General features: G+C 34.9%; 2 protein-coding genes, 2 long non-coding RNA genes and 1 pseudogene across 5 annotated transcripts; 2 read left to right on the top strand and 3 right to left on the bottom strand.

Annotated features, from left to right (window-relative positions):
- Nucleotides 1-1082: 1082 nt before the first annotated feature.
- On the top strand, nucleotides 1083-4926 carry LOC110810928 (uncharacterized). The gene is made up of 7 exons (XM_022037247.2): nucleotides 1083-1542; nucleotides 2196-2336; nucleotides 2437-2802; nucleotides 2908-3153; nucleotides 3353-3445; nucleotides 3912-4112; nucleotides 4348-4926. Exons 1-7 carry the CDS (start codon nucleotides 1210-1212, stop codon nucleotides 4561-4563), a joined length of 1596 nt encoding a protein of 531 aa, XP_021892939.2. The 5' UTR covers nucleotides 1083-1209; the 3' UTR covers nucleotides 4564-4926.
- Nucleotides 4924-7624, bottom strand: LOC148266507 (cytochrome P450 716B2-like; annotated as a pseudogene). Its single transcript, XR_015818631.1, has 4 exons — nucleotides 6966-7624; nucleotides 5774-6182; nucleotides 5339-5526; nucleotides 4924-5221 (listed from the first exon to the last, which is right to left on the bottom strand). The product of XR_015818631.1 is annotated as a cytochrome P450 716B2-like (transcript).
- A 677-nt stretch (nucleotides 7625-8301) lies between these two features.
- Nucleotides 8302-9308, top strand: LOC148266508 (uncharacterized). Its single transcript, XR_015818632.1, has 2 exons — nucleotides 8302-8656; nucleotides 8875-9308. It is a non-coding gene; the product is annotated as an uncharacterized LOC148266508 (long non-coding RNA).
- A 407-nt stretch (nucleotides 9309-9715) lies between these two features.
- Nucleotides 9716-13097, bottom strand: LOC110810929 (cytochrome P450 716B1-like). The gene is made up of 4 exons (XM_022037248.2): nucleotides 12517-13097; nucleotides 10868-11306; nucleotides 10432-10619; nucleotides 9716-10310 (listed from the first exon to the last, which is right to left on the bottom strand). Exons 1-4 carry the CDS (start codon nucleotides 13060-13062, stop codon nucleotides 9990-9992), a joined length of 1494 nt encoding a protein of 497 aa, XP_021892940.2. The 5' UTR covers nucleotides 13063-13097; the 3' UTR covers nucleotides 9716-9989.
- A 1204-nt stretch (nucleotides 13098-14301) lies between these two features.
- Nucleotides 14302-16972, bottom strand: LOC148266509 (uncharacterized). Its single transcript, XR_015818634.1, has 2 exons — nucleotides 15398-16972; nucleotides 14302-15107 (listed from the first exon to the last, which is right to left on the bottom strand). It is a non-coding gene; the product is annotated as an uncharacterized LOC148266509 (long non-coding RNA).
- Nucleotides 16973-17223: the final 251 nt, after the last annotated feature.

Below are 17223 nucleotides of genomic sequence, written 5' to 3' on the forward strand. Positions count from 1 at the left end.
TTTTCTTAATTTTTTTGAGGGAAAATAATTGGTGATCATGAAGAAAGATAGGGCTGCAAATTATTTCTTCAAATTCTATAAAAGGAATATTCAAGCTGATCTTGAAGCATCTATAAGATTACAAAATTACATCTACCCACCTACTTTTTGTTGAACAATTTGTATATATATATTATTTATAATATTTAATTTAATAAAAACGAAAATATATGTATTAATAAAATTACAATAAATAAATTGAATTAAATCTCAATATATGCGTTGATATATTATGAATTATATATTTGTATAATTTTGGTCCTCCTAAAATCAAGCCCATTATGCCCAAATTCAATATGATAGTTATCTGAATAATTAATGTAAATAATTTTTTTTGATTATTTTTAATATTATTATATTCATTTTTCTAAATGTTAAAAGTTTCCAACTTTTTCTTTTACTTCTACTTAGATTTAAGAAAAATGTTAAATTATAATAATTTTTAAAATTTTTACCGAAATATAAATAATTTTAAAAATAAAAATTGAAATTATACTAATTATATTTATGTAACTATAAAAAAAAAAAATTTATATCATATTTGATGTGTAGCAGAGACTGAAAATCTAAGCATATATTTATAATTAAAACCCTAATTTGTCTTATTATATAGCTTGGTATATAAGAGTACAAAATCATAAAATGGATGGAAACTAATAATAAATACAAGGATATACGTAGGGTGTCATTTATTAAAATAAAAAGACATAGAAGTATAAATACAAAAATATTAATTAAAAAATAAATAATATAGAATTATATTATACCAAAAAAAAAAAAAAAAAGAACAAAGGTAAAAGAAAAGTTTTGTTATATACGGTATGTACATATACACTGTAAAGCCATTATGGCATATAAAAAACATACGAGAAAATATTATATATGTATGGTAAAAACAACAAGAGAAAAAAAAAAAATTTTAAAAAAAAATGAAAGTAAAAGGGTAGAGAAAGTTCATTAATTACGGTAAATTAGTGTTATAATTAGTGTTATAATTAGTAATTAAATGCCATTTCTTTTTATTGGCTTTAACGACAAAAGAAAGTATTCCCAGGAGTCTCCATCGACAGATGGGAGTGAGACAGAAGAAGCAGAGACCTACGTTAACCCTCTCTCTCTCTCTCTCTCTCTCTCTCTCCCGCTTCCCCTCTGCTCTCCCTCTTTACAGCCATGTCGTCTTCTTCTTCTGGGTATTCCTTATTGTTTAACATAGCGAGACTATTTGCGACGTTGTTGGTTTTGGTGGCGTGCCAACATGTGCAAGCCGTGAAATTACCGTTTCACCCCAAGGACGTGCTACCCTTTTTGCCTAGGCAGGTTTCGTGGCCGATTCTCAACTCTCTGAACGCCGCGGTGGATCTTCTGCCCAGCTTTGTGGGCGCAGCTTCGGCTCGAAACGACACCGTGTCGTGGAAAGGTGCCTGCTTCTACGACAACAGGGCTTGGATGGAGTTCCACAACAAGACTGGAAGCGAGTTTGGTGGAGGAACTCTTCATATTAAGGTGAGAGGGGAACTGGATTTTAACTTCATATATTTTTTTGCTTGTACAGTTTCCTTTTTTTTCCCATTGCGGTTTTATTACCTTACTTTTGAATATTAAGGCCTGTTTTGGTATTTTTGGTTCGTAAATGTCGATCTTTTGCTGGTTTGTTTGGTTGTTATCGTATAAATTTGGAGGGTATAGTATCTCGGTAATGGAAAGTTGGGGGATTTGTAGTATGGAAATCGGGAAGTTTGATACTTTGCAGAAAGTTTGGGTTTCCTTTTGTTGGCTTTGAGTATAGGTAGATAGTTTATCCGAGTTTTTGGTTTGTACAAGTCTAGAGAAGTTGGTATCTGTATTTCAGATTCGTAGAACGTTTTTGCTGAAAATGAGTTAGCTTATGAACCGCTTTCTTGATGTTCTTTGAAGGGATAGCTTTCCCAAACTTCATTTCAACTTTTACTTTCTTTTTAGTGACGATTAGTGGGTATTCCGGCTTTGATTTGTTGCATTTCATTGCTAATCTTCGCTATTGAGAGTTTCTATCTAATGTGTTTTCATGGACGGCTATGGTATGAAATATACTTCTTGTGAACTTGAAGCAATTGGGACAACTGGGATTGTTGAAGTTCTGCTCACAATTAATGAAAAACTCAATCTGTCTTACCCAGGTCAGCAAAGCCCACAGTTGGACATGCATGGATCTTTACGTCTTTGCCACTCCATATCGTGTGACATGGGATTACTATTTCCTGTCTCGAGAGCACACCTTCGACTTCAAGGAGTGGGAAGGGAAAGCTGAGTATGAGCACGTAAGTTGCCACTTTAATATACTCATGATTTGCTAGGTAAGGTAGTTTTTGTTTCTAGGTTTGCATTTTATGGCATGCATGATTTTTGTGTTTATCTCAGGTGAAAAACAGGGGAGTTTCTATATTCCTTATGCAAGCAGGGATGCTGGGAACTCTTCAAGCATTGTGGGATGTGTTTCCCTTATTTACAAACACAGGATGGGGTGAGACATCTAATATTGCATTTCTCGAAAAGCATATGGGTGCTTCTTTTGAACAACGTCCTCAACCCTGGGTGACAAACATGAGCACTGAGGATATTCACTCTGGAGATTTTCTTGCAATATCCAAGATTCGTGGGCGATGGGGTGGTTTTGAGACTCTGGAGAAGTGGGTAACTGGAGCATATGTTGGTCATTCTGCTGTTTGCTTGAGGGATTCCGAAGGGAAGTTATGGGTTGGTGAATCAGGTCATGAAAATGAACAGGTAAAACAGCAAACTGTGGAATTTGCTAGAAACATGTAACTTACAGGGGTTAAACTTTCTATAAGGTTTTGCAAGTGTTTTCTCTTTCATTTTTCCCGCTTGTAGGGAGAAGATGTGGTTGCTATCTTACCATGGGAGGAGTGGTGGGAGTTTGAGCTTAACAAGGATGATTCTAATCCCCATATTGCATTACTTCCTTTGCATCCTGATATGCGAGCCAAGTTCAATGAGACTGCAGCATGGAAGTATGCCCTAAGCATGGCAGACAAACCATACGGTTACCATAACATGATATTTAGCTGGATAGACACTAGAAGTGGGAACTATCCGCCACCATTGGATGCTCATCTGGTATTTAAAATATTGATGTTCCATTTTTTATTTAAATTTTAAACAAATTTTAGCAGAATTTTAGTTGGTGCTGTATATCTCATATTGTTTTCTAGTAATCTCAGAATTCTCTCTCATTCCTGTCAGCATGTAGCTGAAGTTTGCAATTAAATAGTTTCACCAATTCATGTGATTTGACCTAGTGCTTGTGGTACAATAGGTTGCTTCTGTTATGACAGTATGGAATCATATACAACCAGATTATGCTGCTAACATGTGGAATGAAGCCTTGAACAAGCGACTTGGAACTAAGGTACTGTAAACATTCTTTTGTTCTTTAGTTTCATTTCTATCATTTAGTTTGTTGAATTCTGTTATGGTGTGAATTGGTGGTAATTTCAAATGAGGAAAATGTATTACGACATAATTCTGTTTGTGAAACGGTACATATTCAAGTTGCATGCTAAGCATCCTCAGTTTAAGTACATGTTTTTGGGAAAGATGAAAGTAGCTATGAGAATGATATGTGAAATGTGTTTTTTATGCATGAAAACATATGAAGTGTTGTATCTTGCATCGTATTACAAGCAATTAACACCATCTAAATACTTCCAGACACTATTTTCCAAGCAATATTATTGCCTGACTTTGCTGTTGTGGCATCAAATTTAAGGATTGATGACATTAGATCAACTGTTGCCCCAAAAACTTATTGAACATCTCCTCTCTCTAACTTTCAGTTATTTTTCTTGTAGTTAAATTAATTTTTTTTCTTGTAGGACCTTGATCTTCCTGATATATTGGTGGAAGTTGAAAAGCGAGGATCATCTTTTGATGAACTATTGACAATTCCTGAACAAGATAATTGGATATATAGTGACGGGAGGTCCACATCATGCGTTGCTTTCATTCTTGAAATGTATAAAGCAGCTGGGTTGTTTGATCCCATTGCTAGAGAGATTCAAGTCACCGAGTTCACGGTGAGTTTGCCCAGATTAACCATAATCTTATATCCTCCAGTAAACTTCAAGCCTTTCATTATATGATGAGATCTGAACGAAATATAATAAATTTATATAACCATGCTGCTCAGGGAATTGTAGGTAGTGTGACTGTCAGTTAAAAATTTTTCAGGTCAATTTGGAGGTCTAGCTGTTCTACAAGTAGTTTACGTTTTAAAATTTATGTGAATTCAAATAATTTTTAAAATTGCAGATTAAAGACGCATACGTACTCAGGTTTTTTGAGAACAACTCAAGCCGCCTGCCAAAGTGGTGCAATGATGGGGACAGTGTGAAACTTCCCTATTGTCAGATTCGAGGGAAGTATCGGATGGAGCTACCTGCATACAATACAATGGACCCATATGCCCACATGAATGAAAGGTGCCCATCTCTGCCACCAGAATACAACAGGTCTAAAAACTGCTGAAGAACTTCAAATCCTCAGAAATTTCCACTCACATAGTCTTTGGTTAAATATTAAACCTGGATCTTGCACATTTGCTCTGCTGTTTGTATGATGCAAGTATCAAAAGGAAATTTGGCCTACTAAGTCCACATTGTAAATATGGTGATCAAAATGGTAGAAATGGAGATTCTGATAGGTACTTAATTGTTTGTATGATGTACATTTATATGCACAGACTAAGCCTTAGAAATTCTCTGTGGCTGTTGGAAGTTTACATGTTCAACTGAAAGGAGTTTTGAGAAAAATCTCAAGCGCAGAGTAATTTGCATTTGTACCTAAAACTGTAGATATGATTATATCATCAGTACATGTAAGATTGTTTTAGTAGTTTCTGGGCATGATTTTGACTGGTAGTCCCGCAGTTGGTACTGGCACTGGATCTCTTCTAAAAGAATTGTCTGAAAGCAGCAATTTCCAGGTAAATCGGGTGATAAGATAATGGATTGAAACAAGGGTCTCAATCCTTGCAAACTCATATCCTGGACAAATCCTGGGTCCGCCAAATGGAATGAAACTGTATGGGGAAACTGGTGTTTGGTTCTCGAATCTTGTTGGGTCAAATGTTGATGGTTCAGGGAATAAGTTTTCATCCATGTGTCATGTTCGTTACCCAGAATATCTATACATGAATTAGGAGTATCAATTAGAAGCTATGCTGCAAATTGATTTGGCATGCTGTAGCAAAAAGAAAGAATAGGTAAGCATATCAGAATAAAACTGAGCATTGAGTTTTCACTTGCGAGTCTTTGGGAATAAGGTACCCACCATACTCAATATCTTTCGATGCCTTCCTGAACCCTCCGAAGACCGGAGGAACCATTCTCAGAGTTTCCATTGCAACTTTCCATGTATCTTTCATCTTTGCTAGATCTTCCCATGTTAGAGGTGCTCCTGTTGGCTTGCTCTTAACTATTTCTTCTTGTTCTGCATATCAAAATCATCAACTTTACAAGGTTTTACCATCTGGGTATTATCAGTTTTTGTCCTCTTCAATTCCAAAGTTACCATCTGGGTATAGGTAGTTACTATTCCTTATCGTTGCCATGTGGGTGTATCAGTTTTCTTCTTTTCAACTCACAAAGTTACCATCCTCTACCATTATACTTTGTTTAAATTGTAAGGTTACTAAATTGTGTTAGTTTCCTATTATGTAATCCTTTGCAACGCATACCTTTCAGTACTGCTGCATGAATGACAGTGTCATTTGCTAAAAGACTCAATAAGAAAGTGATGAGAATTGATGAAGTGTCATGTCCAGCCACCATGATCAGCGTAACATTATGCAGAATCTCATCTTCTGTTGGCATTTCTTGATTCTTTTCGTTTCGGATACTGAGCAAGCAAGTGATGAGGTCTTTATGAGGATCGCCTTATTGTTCAAGTTCCATCCGTTTCTCAAATATGAGATCCCTCACCAATTTTTGAACCTGGGAACTTGCTCTGAGGCTGCAGTTGTAGCGTGTGAATGACAAGTTGATCGGGGCAGACCACATTAGTTTATCTCTTCTAATTCCTCTCTCAAGTCCAAATAGAAGAGAACATATGATATTGACAGTAAGATTCTTCATAAGAGGCAGAACCTACCAAACATTTCACAAATAATTGCTGATATGTAAGTTGAACTCTGTTTAGATATCATGGTAATCAAGCTGGTCAATTTCACTAAACAAATTGAAATTGTTTCCCTTCTACCATGTTTCTTCCTCTCAAAACCCAAACCCTTTTTCTCACTTTAAATCTTCTTCTTCTCTTCCCTCTTAATTTTCCTTATGTGATTCTCTAAAATGAATATATACTGGAAGCAGAAGCGGGGCTTAAATGTATTCTTATAATTGACAAGTTGACGAGAAGGGGTAAGGTCATGGTTAATGATTGCTACTTGTGCAAGAAAGCAGTAAAATCTTACTTGAATTATATCATTCTCTGGTGCCTAATGGTGTATAGTATTTGAATTATGGTTTACAGACTGCTGAGTATCAACTGAGTTATTGCGGGTACAACTAAAAATAAACTTTGGGATTTGTAAAAAGATCGAAAGTTCTAAAATTTATTCTTTTAACTATTTTTTAAGTGGTGCAAAAGAAATGAACAATAAAATTTTTGAAAGGTGTGTAGGAGGTACAGTGAGAATTAGAAATATGTGGATAACATTTTTAGATCTTTAATTTTGAGACTCGACATATATGAGTGGAGAATTTTAGAAATGTCATTTATATTTTAACAGAGATATAAATACTTTGTATATAAGTGTCACCCCTTTGATACCGTATACTTCATATATATTCTTTTTATCTCAAAAAGAATGATATGAAATCTTTTACAAATATGCATTTCTTATGGATTTCTTATTATCTCAAGCATACCGTGACCTCTTCCTTCCCTTGCCAGTGCTTCTCAATATGCAACCTGATGAATTCTTCCATTTTCTCTATAAACTGCTTCAATGATTCAGGCTTCAAGAAAGACACAAGAGCATCTCTAACACGCTTGGGATCTTCTCCTAACAAATCTAGCAGACATCGATCCCCCAGAAGCATCCGAACTGACTTGGTTTGCTGGTTAGTAATTATGCTGCTATCACCAGTAAACACAAACTTGTTTGCAGCTTGTCCATAGATGAAGACTGTTGGTTTGCCAAAGATGCTTAGCTTTGATATGGATCCATATTTCCTTATTCTTTCTTCGAGCCATTTCTCTGCGGTGTTGGCTCTCATAGCTCGGAGAAGGGTAAGGCTCTGGCCTATTATTGGGAGTCCCAGGGAACCAGGGGGCAACCTTTTTTTGATGATCTTCTCCTCAGGAGGAAGATGGAGATGAAGAAGAGGAAAATGGTAAACAAGATTTTCATTTTTAGAATTAAGCCCTTGTTTGGGTGAGAAGATGGGTCAATGGGCAGTGAAAACTCCATATATATATATATATATATATGTATAGAGACACACACACAGCTGTGTGATCACGAGGACATTCTTTTGTTTGCTTATGAAATGATATCTTATTCACATAGACAACTGATTCTGGTTGACACTTCAAAATATTCATTTTTATGATTGTCTCAGCAAAGAAAAGCTGGAATAAATAATTACTAAATATTATATATTAAATACACTTTCATGGTTAAATAAGATTCACGTGAAACCAATCTTGGTTTCTATAATTCTGCAATAGCTACCTAAAACTTTGTTAATGAAATTCGGGTAGATAAAATAGCACTTAAAGTTAAAATTAAAATCTGAAAATTCTTTTGACTTTTTGGATTTAGTTGTACTCTGATACTATTGGTAATACTCCAAATCCAGATACGCTGACTTGATAACTTTCTGAAATCAAACCATTATGCTCTGCATGATTTGGATCATTATAAGGATTAACAATCAGATATCTTTTGACATGGGATTGGGATACTACACTCATTCTTCCATTTGTTGTACTTAATCTTTTATAATTTTCATGTCGTAGATTTCATATTTTTCTTTTTATACAAAACAGTTACTTTTCTCTGTGTTTGTAGAGGCATTAACTAATGATTAGTTCCTGATTTTACAACAGAAGAGACAAGGAACTGAAGGGAACAAAACTTAAATCGTATATGTATATATATGCAGACTTTGTAGGTCTCTTCTTGTTTGTCTTGCCTGCAAAAATCAGGGAGATATTTTGTTATTATCTAGGCTTGCTAATATCTATGCTAAAAACATGGTGGCAAAGCGGGATTTCCAAAATGAGTTTTTGTCTGTAAACAAAAAGGTTAAAAAGAAAACCCAAAAATAGCAGAGAAATTGAGGAGTGATTTTCTTCCGATATCTTCCGATGCCTTCATAAAGCACCAAGGATTGGAGGGAACAGTCCCAAAGTCTTCATTACTACTCTCCATGTATACATCTTTGCAAGATCTTCCGATGTTTAAGGAGCTCTTGCTGGTTTGCTCTTAGCTAAAGCTTCTTGTTTTGCATATCAGAAATCAAAGTCTGCAATAAGATCTTCTCCTTGATATAACCTCTTATGGGATTGGGTCAGACTGAATATATCAATTTTCTGTTCTTTGAATAACAAGGTACTTGTCCTTCAAAATTCTAGCTTTTATAATTTGCAGACTGCAGGCAGGTAACTATGCATTCCTTGGAACTACTGCTGCATAAATTGCATGGTCATTAGCCATAGCCCTTAACATGATTTGATGAGAATGAATGAACTGTCATTCTCTGCAACCAAGATAAGCATGACCCATTTGCAGAATTTCCTCAGATCATTTCTTCGTTGTTTTCATTTCAGATGCTGAGCCTGCAAGTGATAAGGCCTTCGGAAGAAGCACCTGTTGCCAAGTTCGTTCTTCTCTTGTATCAGATCCTTCACCAGTTTCAAACACGAAAACTAGCTTCGAGTCTGTGGTTATAGCATGTGGAGGTAAAGTCAACTGAGACGACAGATAGTCCTCCTATCACCTCTCTGAAGTTGTAGACCTTCTCATCTCTTCTAATTCTTCTCTCCACTACAAATAGAAAAGAGCCAGGCTATGTTGAATCCAGGGTCTTCACAAGGTGCAAAACCTACTAGCGTTGCAGAAATTGTATCTAACATGTAACTTGAGCTCTATTTTGGGGGAGAAAATAATGGTATCCTAAAATTATCCCCTACTTCTGTTAGCAGTTGAGTTTTTCTTGAACAGTGATTGCTGAAGTCAGGAAATTATGATTATTTTTTCTTTATTCTGCTTTAGTTAGTAAGTGGTAGTTGAAAGGAATGGGGAAGCATCTTTTGAAGCAAGAAAATCAGCAACTCTTGCTTGTTTTGGTTGACAAAATGATGGGTTTTACTTAATTTTTTGCTGACAGCTTGTATTTGCTGTAGCAAAATATCTTCCCTTAAAAATGATATAAATATGTACGGCTGATGAACTACAATGTATAGAGTTCACTTTGCCAGAAGCTGTCTCTCACTCTGCTGTATTCTCTTCTGCATTTTTCTCTGCATTTTCTCTGCATTTTTTTGCTCTCTTTTTTCTCACTGCAGACCCACACATTCATATTTAAATTGCTATATTATTCTCTCTCTGTTTTGAAATTACAAAAACAAAAACAGCAAGTTTTTGCGTCCAACAATTTCTCCTTTCATCTAATTGCAAACTTCATCATGATTTAATACTATGTTGAGTCACTGTGATGTACATCCCACTTAAAGAATTCAGGTTTCTGAGATACATGTTAACTCTTGCTGAGTCTTCTGTTTTCTAAATATACATAGCAATTTCTTTGTCTATGTTCCTATGCAAGTATCTAGAGTAAATTTGTCTGGTCAACGCCTTTGTAATACATGGTGATCAAACTGTAGACTTGGAGGATATTGATATGTACCCAGTAGTTTGCATGACTTACGTCAATGTAAATATATCAGTAGACTGTAAGACTGTCCAAGTTTCTGGGCATGATTTTGACTGGTAGGCCCCCAGCCGGTACTGGCATTGGATCTCTGCCAAAAGAATTATCTGGAAGCAGCAGCTTCCAGGTAAATCGGATGATAAGATAATGGATCGAAACAAGGGTCTCGATCCTTGCAAACTCATATCCTGGACAAATCCTGGGTCCTCCTCCAAATGGAATGAAACTATATGGTGGAACTGATGTTTGGTTCTCGAATCTTGTTGGATCGAATTTTGATGGTTCAGGGAATATGTTTTCATCCATGTGCGTCATGTTCGTTACCCAGAATATCTATACATGCATTAGGAGTATCAATTAGAAGCTATGCTACAAATTGATTTGGCATGCTGTAGCAAAAAGAAAGGATAGGTAAGCATATCAGAATAAAATTGAGCATTGAGTTTTCACTTACTTGCCAGTCTTTGGGAATAAGGTACCCACCATACTCAATGTCTTTCAATGCTTTCCTAAACCCTCCAAAGACTGGAGAAACCATTCTCAGAGTTTCCATGGCTACTCTCCATGTGTATTTCATCTTTGCAAGATCTTCCCATGTTAGAGGTGCCCCTGCTGGCTTGCTCTTAGCTATTCCTTCTTGTTCTGCAGATCAAAAGTCAACAACTTCACAAGATTTTAACATCTGGATATATAAGTTTTTGTCCTCTTCAATTGACAAAGTTACCATCTGGGTATACTTAGTTACTATCCCTTATCATTACCATATGGGTATATCGGTTTTCTCCTCTTCAATTCACAAAGTTACTATCCCTTACCATTATACTTGGTTTAAATTGTAAAGTTACTAAATTGTGTCTGTTTCGTGTTATGTAATCCGTTGCAATGTGTACCTTTCAGTACTGCTGCATGAATGGCAGGGTCATTTGCTAAGACACGAAGTAAGAAAGTGATGAGAATTGATGAAGTGTCATGTCCAGCAACCATGATCAGCATAACATTATGCACAATCTCTTCTTCCGTTAGCATTTCTTGATTCTTTCCATTCCGGATGCTGAGCAAGCAAGTGATGAGGTCTTTATGAGGATCACCTTGCTGTTCAAGTTCCATCCTCTTCTCAAATACGAGATCCTTCACCAATTTTCTAACCTGGGAACTTGCTTTGAGGCTCCGGTTGTAGCGTGTGAATGGCAAGTTGATTGGGACAGACCACATTCCTTCAATCATCTCTTGAAAGTAACCCACTAGTTGGTCTCTTCTAATTCCTCTTTCAAGTCCAAATAGAAGAGAACATATGATGTTGAAAGTGAGATTCTTCATAAGAGGCAGAACCTACCAACATTTCACGAATAATTGCTTACATGTAAGTTGAGCTCTGTTTAGATATAAGCGGTGTATTTAGAACAAAGAACTATGGAAGGGTTTGAATCCCTCTCTCTCCTTTTCTTTTGCTTGATGAATATACTTTTTTCTTCATTATCTTTTCCTGACTTTTTAGTATCATACCGGAAAATAACTCGGTTATATGACATTTTTACTAAATGTAAAAATTATAATTTATTTTATTTATTAATTTAAATTTAAATAAGATCTATTTTTAATTATATTTAGAATATGTTTATATTTTAAAAAAATTATGTTATTTTTTTTCGGTGAAAATAATTTCAACAAGTGATATTAGAGTTTTTCTTAATCATGAATCTGTAAAAAAAAATATAAAGAAAAAATAGAGTTTCATATATTAAATTTGACCTTCAACACTTTTTTTTTGGCTTCATCTCTCATTTTAATGAGAAAAAATTATCAATTATGCCATGTGAAAATGCAAACTTATCTACAATTTTTTTATTTGTGAGATGTGGTTGAAAATAATGAGATTTGGATAGAAGTATTTTAAGAAATTTTGATGAAAAATACACTAAATAATTGAAAATTGACGAGAACCGTATCAATAATTGGATGTTGATGATAAGTGCATCAACAATTGAAAATAAATATTTTAAAATATGAAAATCAATCAAAAAATATTGGAGAGAAGTGCTCCAACAAAATAAATTTGATGATTATAATTTCTTCATTAATGGAGAGTGTTGAAAATAAATGTAAAAATTATAATTTATTTTATTTATTAGTTTGAATTTAAATAAGATTTATTTTTACTTAGATTTAGAATATGTTTATTTTTTTAAAAATCATGTTATTAATGAAAGTTTAGGTTTTCTTCTCTAAAAAAGATCTCAGCATTTTAAATATGACTTGATTCATTGGATATATATGATAAAATGAAATTGATTTCTAGTTTAAAAGCATTGAATCTCCTATATCAGTTAAGAGAGTTCATAAAAAGAACGGATAAGCTGGTCAGTTTCACTTAAAAAAATTGAAATGGTTTCCCTTCTATCGTGTTTTTTCCTCTCGTAACCCAAACTTTTTCTCACTTTATATCTTTTTCTCTCTTCCTTTTTAATTTCACTTCTGTGATTCTCTAAAATGAATACATATGATATGAAATATTTTATAAATATCATTATCTCAAACATACCGTGACCTCTTGCTTCCCTTGCCAGTGCTTCTCAATATGCAACCTGATTTCTTCTTCCATTTTCCCTATATACTGCTTCAATGATTCAGGCTTCAAGAAAGACACAAGAGCATCTCTAACGCGCTTGTGATCTTCTCCTGACAACTCCAGCAGACAACGATCCCCCAGAAGCATCCGAATCGACTTGGTTTGCTGATTAGCAATTATGCTGCTATCACTAGTAAACACAAACTTGTTTGCAGCTTGTCCATAAATGAAGACTGTTGGTTTGCCAAAGAGGCTCAGCTTTGATATGGGTCCATATTTCCTTATTCTTTCTTCGAGCCATTTCTCTGCTGTGTTGGCTTTCATAGCTCGGAGAAGAGTAAGGCTCTGGCCTATTATTGGGAGTCCAAGTGAACCAGGAGGCAACCTTTTTGATGATCTTCTTCTCAGGAGGAAGAAGAAGGAGATGAAGAAGAGGAAAATGGTAAACAAGATTTTCATTTTTAGAATTAAGCCCTTGTTTGGGTGAGAAGATGGGTCAATGGGCAGTGAAAACTTCATATATATATATACACACACACACACACACACACACAGGTGTGTGATCACGTGGACATTCTTTTGTTTGCTTATGAAATGGTATCTTAGTCACGTAGAGAATTGATTCTGGTTGACACTTTAAAATATTAATTTTTATGATTATCTTAACCAAGAAAAGTTGGAATAAAAATTACTGAATATTATATACTAATAACACTTTCATGGTTACGTAATACCACTCTTGGTTTCTATAATTCTACAATAGCTATCTAAAACTTTGCTCATGAAATTCTGGTAGATAGAATATCATTGTGAGCTAAAATGGAAGTCTGAAAAATTTATTGACTTTTTAGATTTAATTGTACTCTGAAACGATTGGTAGTGCTCCAAATCCAAATACCACTGTCTTAACAACTTTGTGTATAATTTACATCATTATATGGATCAATAATCAGATAACTTCAGATGTAAGATTAGGTTATACTAATTCTTTTGTGTATTCTACTTAATCTTTTACAAATTTCATGTCGTAAATTCCATATTTTTATTTATACAAAAAATTTATGGTTCTGTGTGTTTGTATATGGCATTAATCAATGATTAGCTCTTCATATTACAACAGAAGAGACAAGGAACTTAAAGGGACAAAACATAAGCGTATATGTATATAAGGAGACTGTGGGTCTCTTCTTGTTTGTCTTGTCTGTTCCGTTACTATCTAGGCTGGCTAATATCTATGCTAAAAAAAATGGTGGTAAAACGGGATTTCCAAAATAGAGTTTTTGTCTTTAAACAAAAAGGTCAAAGAAAAAGCAAGAATAGCAGAGAAATTGAGAAGTGAGTTTCTTCCAATATCTTCCTAAAGCGCCAAGATTGGAGGAAACTGTTGGAGGCAAAAGCTTGCTGTTTTTGTGTTTGTAATTTCAAAACAGAGAGAGAATAATACAGAAATTTAAATATAAATGTGTGGATCTGCAGTGAGAAAAAAAGAGAACAAAAAAATGCAGAGGAACTGCAGAGAAAAATGCAGAAGAGAATACAACAGAATAAGGACAGCTTCTGGAGAACGTGAAGTCTCTCTTTTGTAGTTCATCAGCATTATATATATATATATGTAAGGCTGATGAACTACAAAAGAGAGACTTCACGTTCTCCAGAAGCTGTCCTTATTCTGTTGTATTATATATAGCATTTTTAAGAGAAGATATTTTGCTACAGCAAATACAAACTGTTAACCAAAAAGTCAAATAAAACACACTATTTTGTTAACCAAAGCAAGCAAGAGTTGCTGATTTTCTTACTTCAAAACATGTTTCACTATTCTTTTCAACTACCACTTACTAAGTAAAGCAGAATATAGAAAAAATAATCACAACTTTCTGACTTCAGCAATCGCTGTTCAAGAAAAACTCAACTGCTAACACTTCTTGAGTTTTCTTTCGAATAGTCCAAGCTTGGTTCTCAAGTCTTAAACCGTCCCTTGGCAGAGATTTAGTTAGGATATCAGCAAGTTGCTCCTCTCATCTGCAATGCTCCAAATGGATCTCCTGGTTCTTCTCAGCTTTGCGCAGAAAATGAAACTTACCTTTTATATGCTTTTGTCCTGCCATGTTGCAGGGGAATCTCTCCAAAATCTAACATAGCAAATTCTTTCATCATCAGTTATTTAAACTGTTGTACTAGCTGCTTGAGGCCATACAAGGCTTTCTTCAACTTGTATACTATGTCAACCTTTCCATCAACTCCAAACCCCTGAGGTTGTTCAATGAAAATCTCCTCCTGCATAGCAAATTGCCGCTCCTTGTACGTCATAACCTCCTCATAGTTTGTTGGTTCAATGATGGCCAAATTGCACCTTTCATAATTCTCTACCAATAACATAGTCTTTGTGTCTAGTGTGTCTGCATTTGGATCATCAAATTCTGCAGAATCAAGTTGAGCCTTTTCAACAGGAACATTTTGGGAACTTGAAGTTACAACAACTGCATCTTCTATGAGCTTCTTTCTTCAACTTGGTTCTTATCCAAATTCCGAAATATTGATTTATCAACAAGCACATCCCTACTCTTTTGCATAAACTTCAAAAAGTCAACATCGTCATGACTAAATTTTTTATGCCACAAGCAGGTCAAATGATCTTTAGCAACAAAAACATATTGATTTGCATATTTTAGACCAAACACATAACTAATTTCATTTTTCTTGATTTTTGCTACTAGCAAATTTGTAAGATCATAAATAAAGCGGTGATCATTTTTGAACAAAATAGAATAACTCTTGTTTTGCATTTGAGTAATACTCAACAAATTTTGTTCTAAAACAGGAATAAAGAGCACATCAGTTATGAGTTTAATACCTCGCTTAGTTTGAACTGGTATTGAGCCTTTTCTTTGAGCTTCCACAACTGTCCATTGTCAAGTTTCACTTTAGTTTTGCAATTAACATCCAAGTTGTTGAACAACATACAATCCTTGGCCATATGCCTTGTGCACCCACTATCCACATACCAGAAATCACTTCCACTCACACAAGATGCCCTAGTCATCATGAAAAGATGACTTTCCTGATGTTCATGGTTCTTAGCAAAATAGACTTCCTGTTACTTAAGTGGATGTTGCTGTTGTTGAGACCCATTCTTTTACTGTGATACTTAATTTTTTCTCTTCCAAGATACCTTCTCCGAATGACCATATTTTTTGCAAATTTTACATTGTACATGCTTCTACCACTTACTTTCAAGATGATTGGATTTACCACAACTTCCACAAGGAAGATATTTTTCTTTTTATGATGAATCTTTTGAAATCGATGGCTACTTCCCTTTATTTGTTTGTTGATGATTGACCTTCATTTTTTGAAATTGAGGTCCCAAACTTGTACCTCTGCCTTACTTGAAAAGTATTTTCAGTGATCTCATCATTTGTGATTGAAACCCTCTACTCCTGAGCCTGTACCTTGGTGATAAGTTCAGCAACAGTAAACTTTTCAAGATCACATGTTTCTTCGATCACAAACAATTTTGATGCAAACTTCTCAGGGAGACTGATCATCATTTTTTTAACCACTCTCTGATCTTTAAATTCTTCTCAAAGCAATCTTATTTAATTAACAAGAATTCATCAATCTTGTAGAATATTCTTTAATACTCTCTCCCTCCTGCATTCTCAACAACTCAACTCTCTTATCAGAATCAACAATTTTACTCTTTTCACTTTAGCACTCCCAGCATATTCTTCCCTCAAATAATTCAAAGCTTTCTTGGCTATTTTGAAGGCCACCAGCCCTGGGAATATATCATCAAACACTGCAGAATGAAGAATTGAAAGAACTTTGAAATTCCTGATGGACCCTTCTGCATCTTGCCTAATCTGCGGTAAGGTGGGATTATATGGTAATGGAACTCTTACATACTCCTCCACAACGCTCCATAGATCATAAGCAAGAAGATAGGCTTCCAATCTCACTACTCAATAATCATAATTCTCCTCTGTAAATACTGGTGGAGCTGGCAAGTTGACACTTGAAGCCATTTGAATTACTCACAACTCAAGGCCCTTAAAAGAATACTGCTCTGATACCACTGTTGGAGGCAAAAGCTTGTTGTTTTTGTGTTTGTAATTACAAAACAGAGAGAGAATAATACAGAAACTTAAATCTGAATATGTGGGTCCGCAGTGAGAAAAAAAAAAGAGCAAAAAAATGCAGAGGAAATGCAGAAGAGAATACAGCAGAGTAAGGATAGCTTCTGGAGAATCTGAACTCTCTGTTTTGTAGTTCATCAGCCCTACATATATATAATAACATTTTAAAGAGAAGATATTTTGTTACAGCAAATACAAACTCTCAGTAAAAAAATCAAATAAAACACACCATTTTGTTAACCAAAACAAGCAAGAGTTGCTGATTTTCTTGCTTCAAAACATGCTTCACCATTCCTTTTAACTACCACTTACCGACTAAAGCAGAATATAGAAAAAATAATTATAACTTTCTGACTTCAGCAACCACTGTTCAAGAAAAACTCAACTGCTAACAGAAACAGGGTCAAAGTCTTCATTCCTACTCTCCATGTGTACTTTATCTTCGCAAGATCTTCCGATGTTTAAGGAGCTCCTTCTGGCTTGCTCTTAGCTAAAGCTTCTTGTTCTGCATATCAGAAATCAAGTCAGCAATAAAATCTTC

The sequence above is a fragment of the Carica papaya genome, chromosome 4 (assembly GCF_054855325.1).
Source record: "Carica papaya isolate Zhongbai chromosome 4, ASM5485532v1, whole genome shotgun sequence".
Classification (NCBI taxonomy): Eukaryota; Viridiplantae; Streptophyta; class Magnoliopsida; order Brassicales; family Caricaceae; genus Carica; species Carica papaya.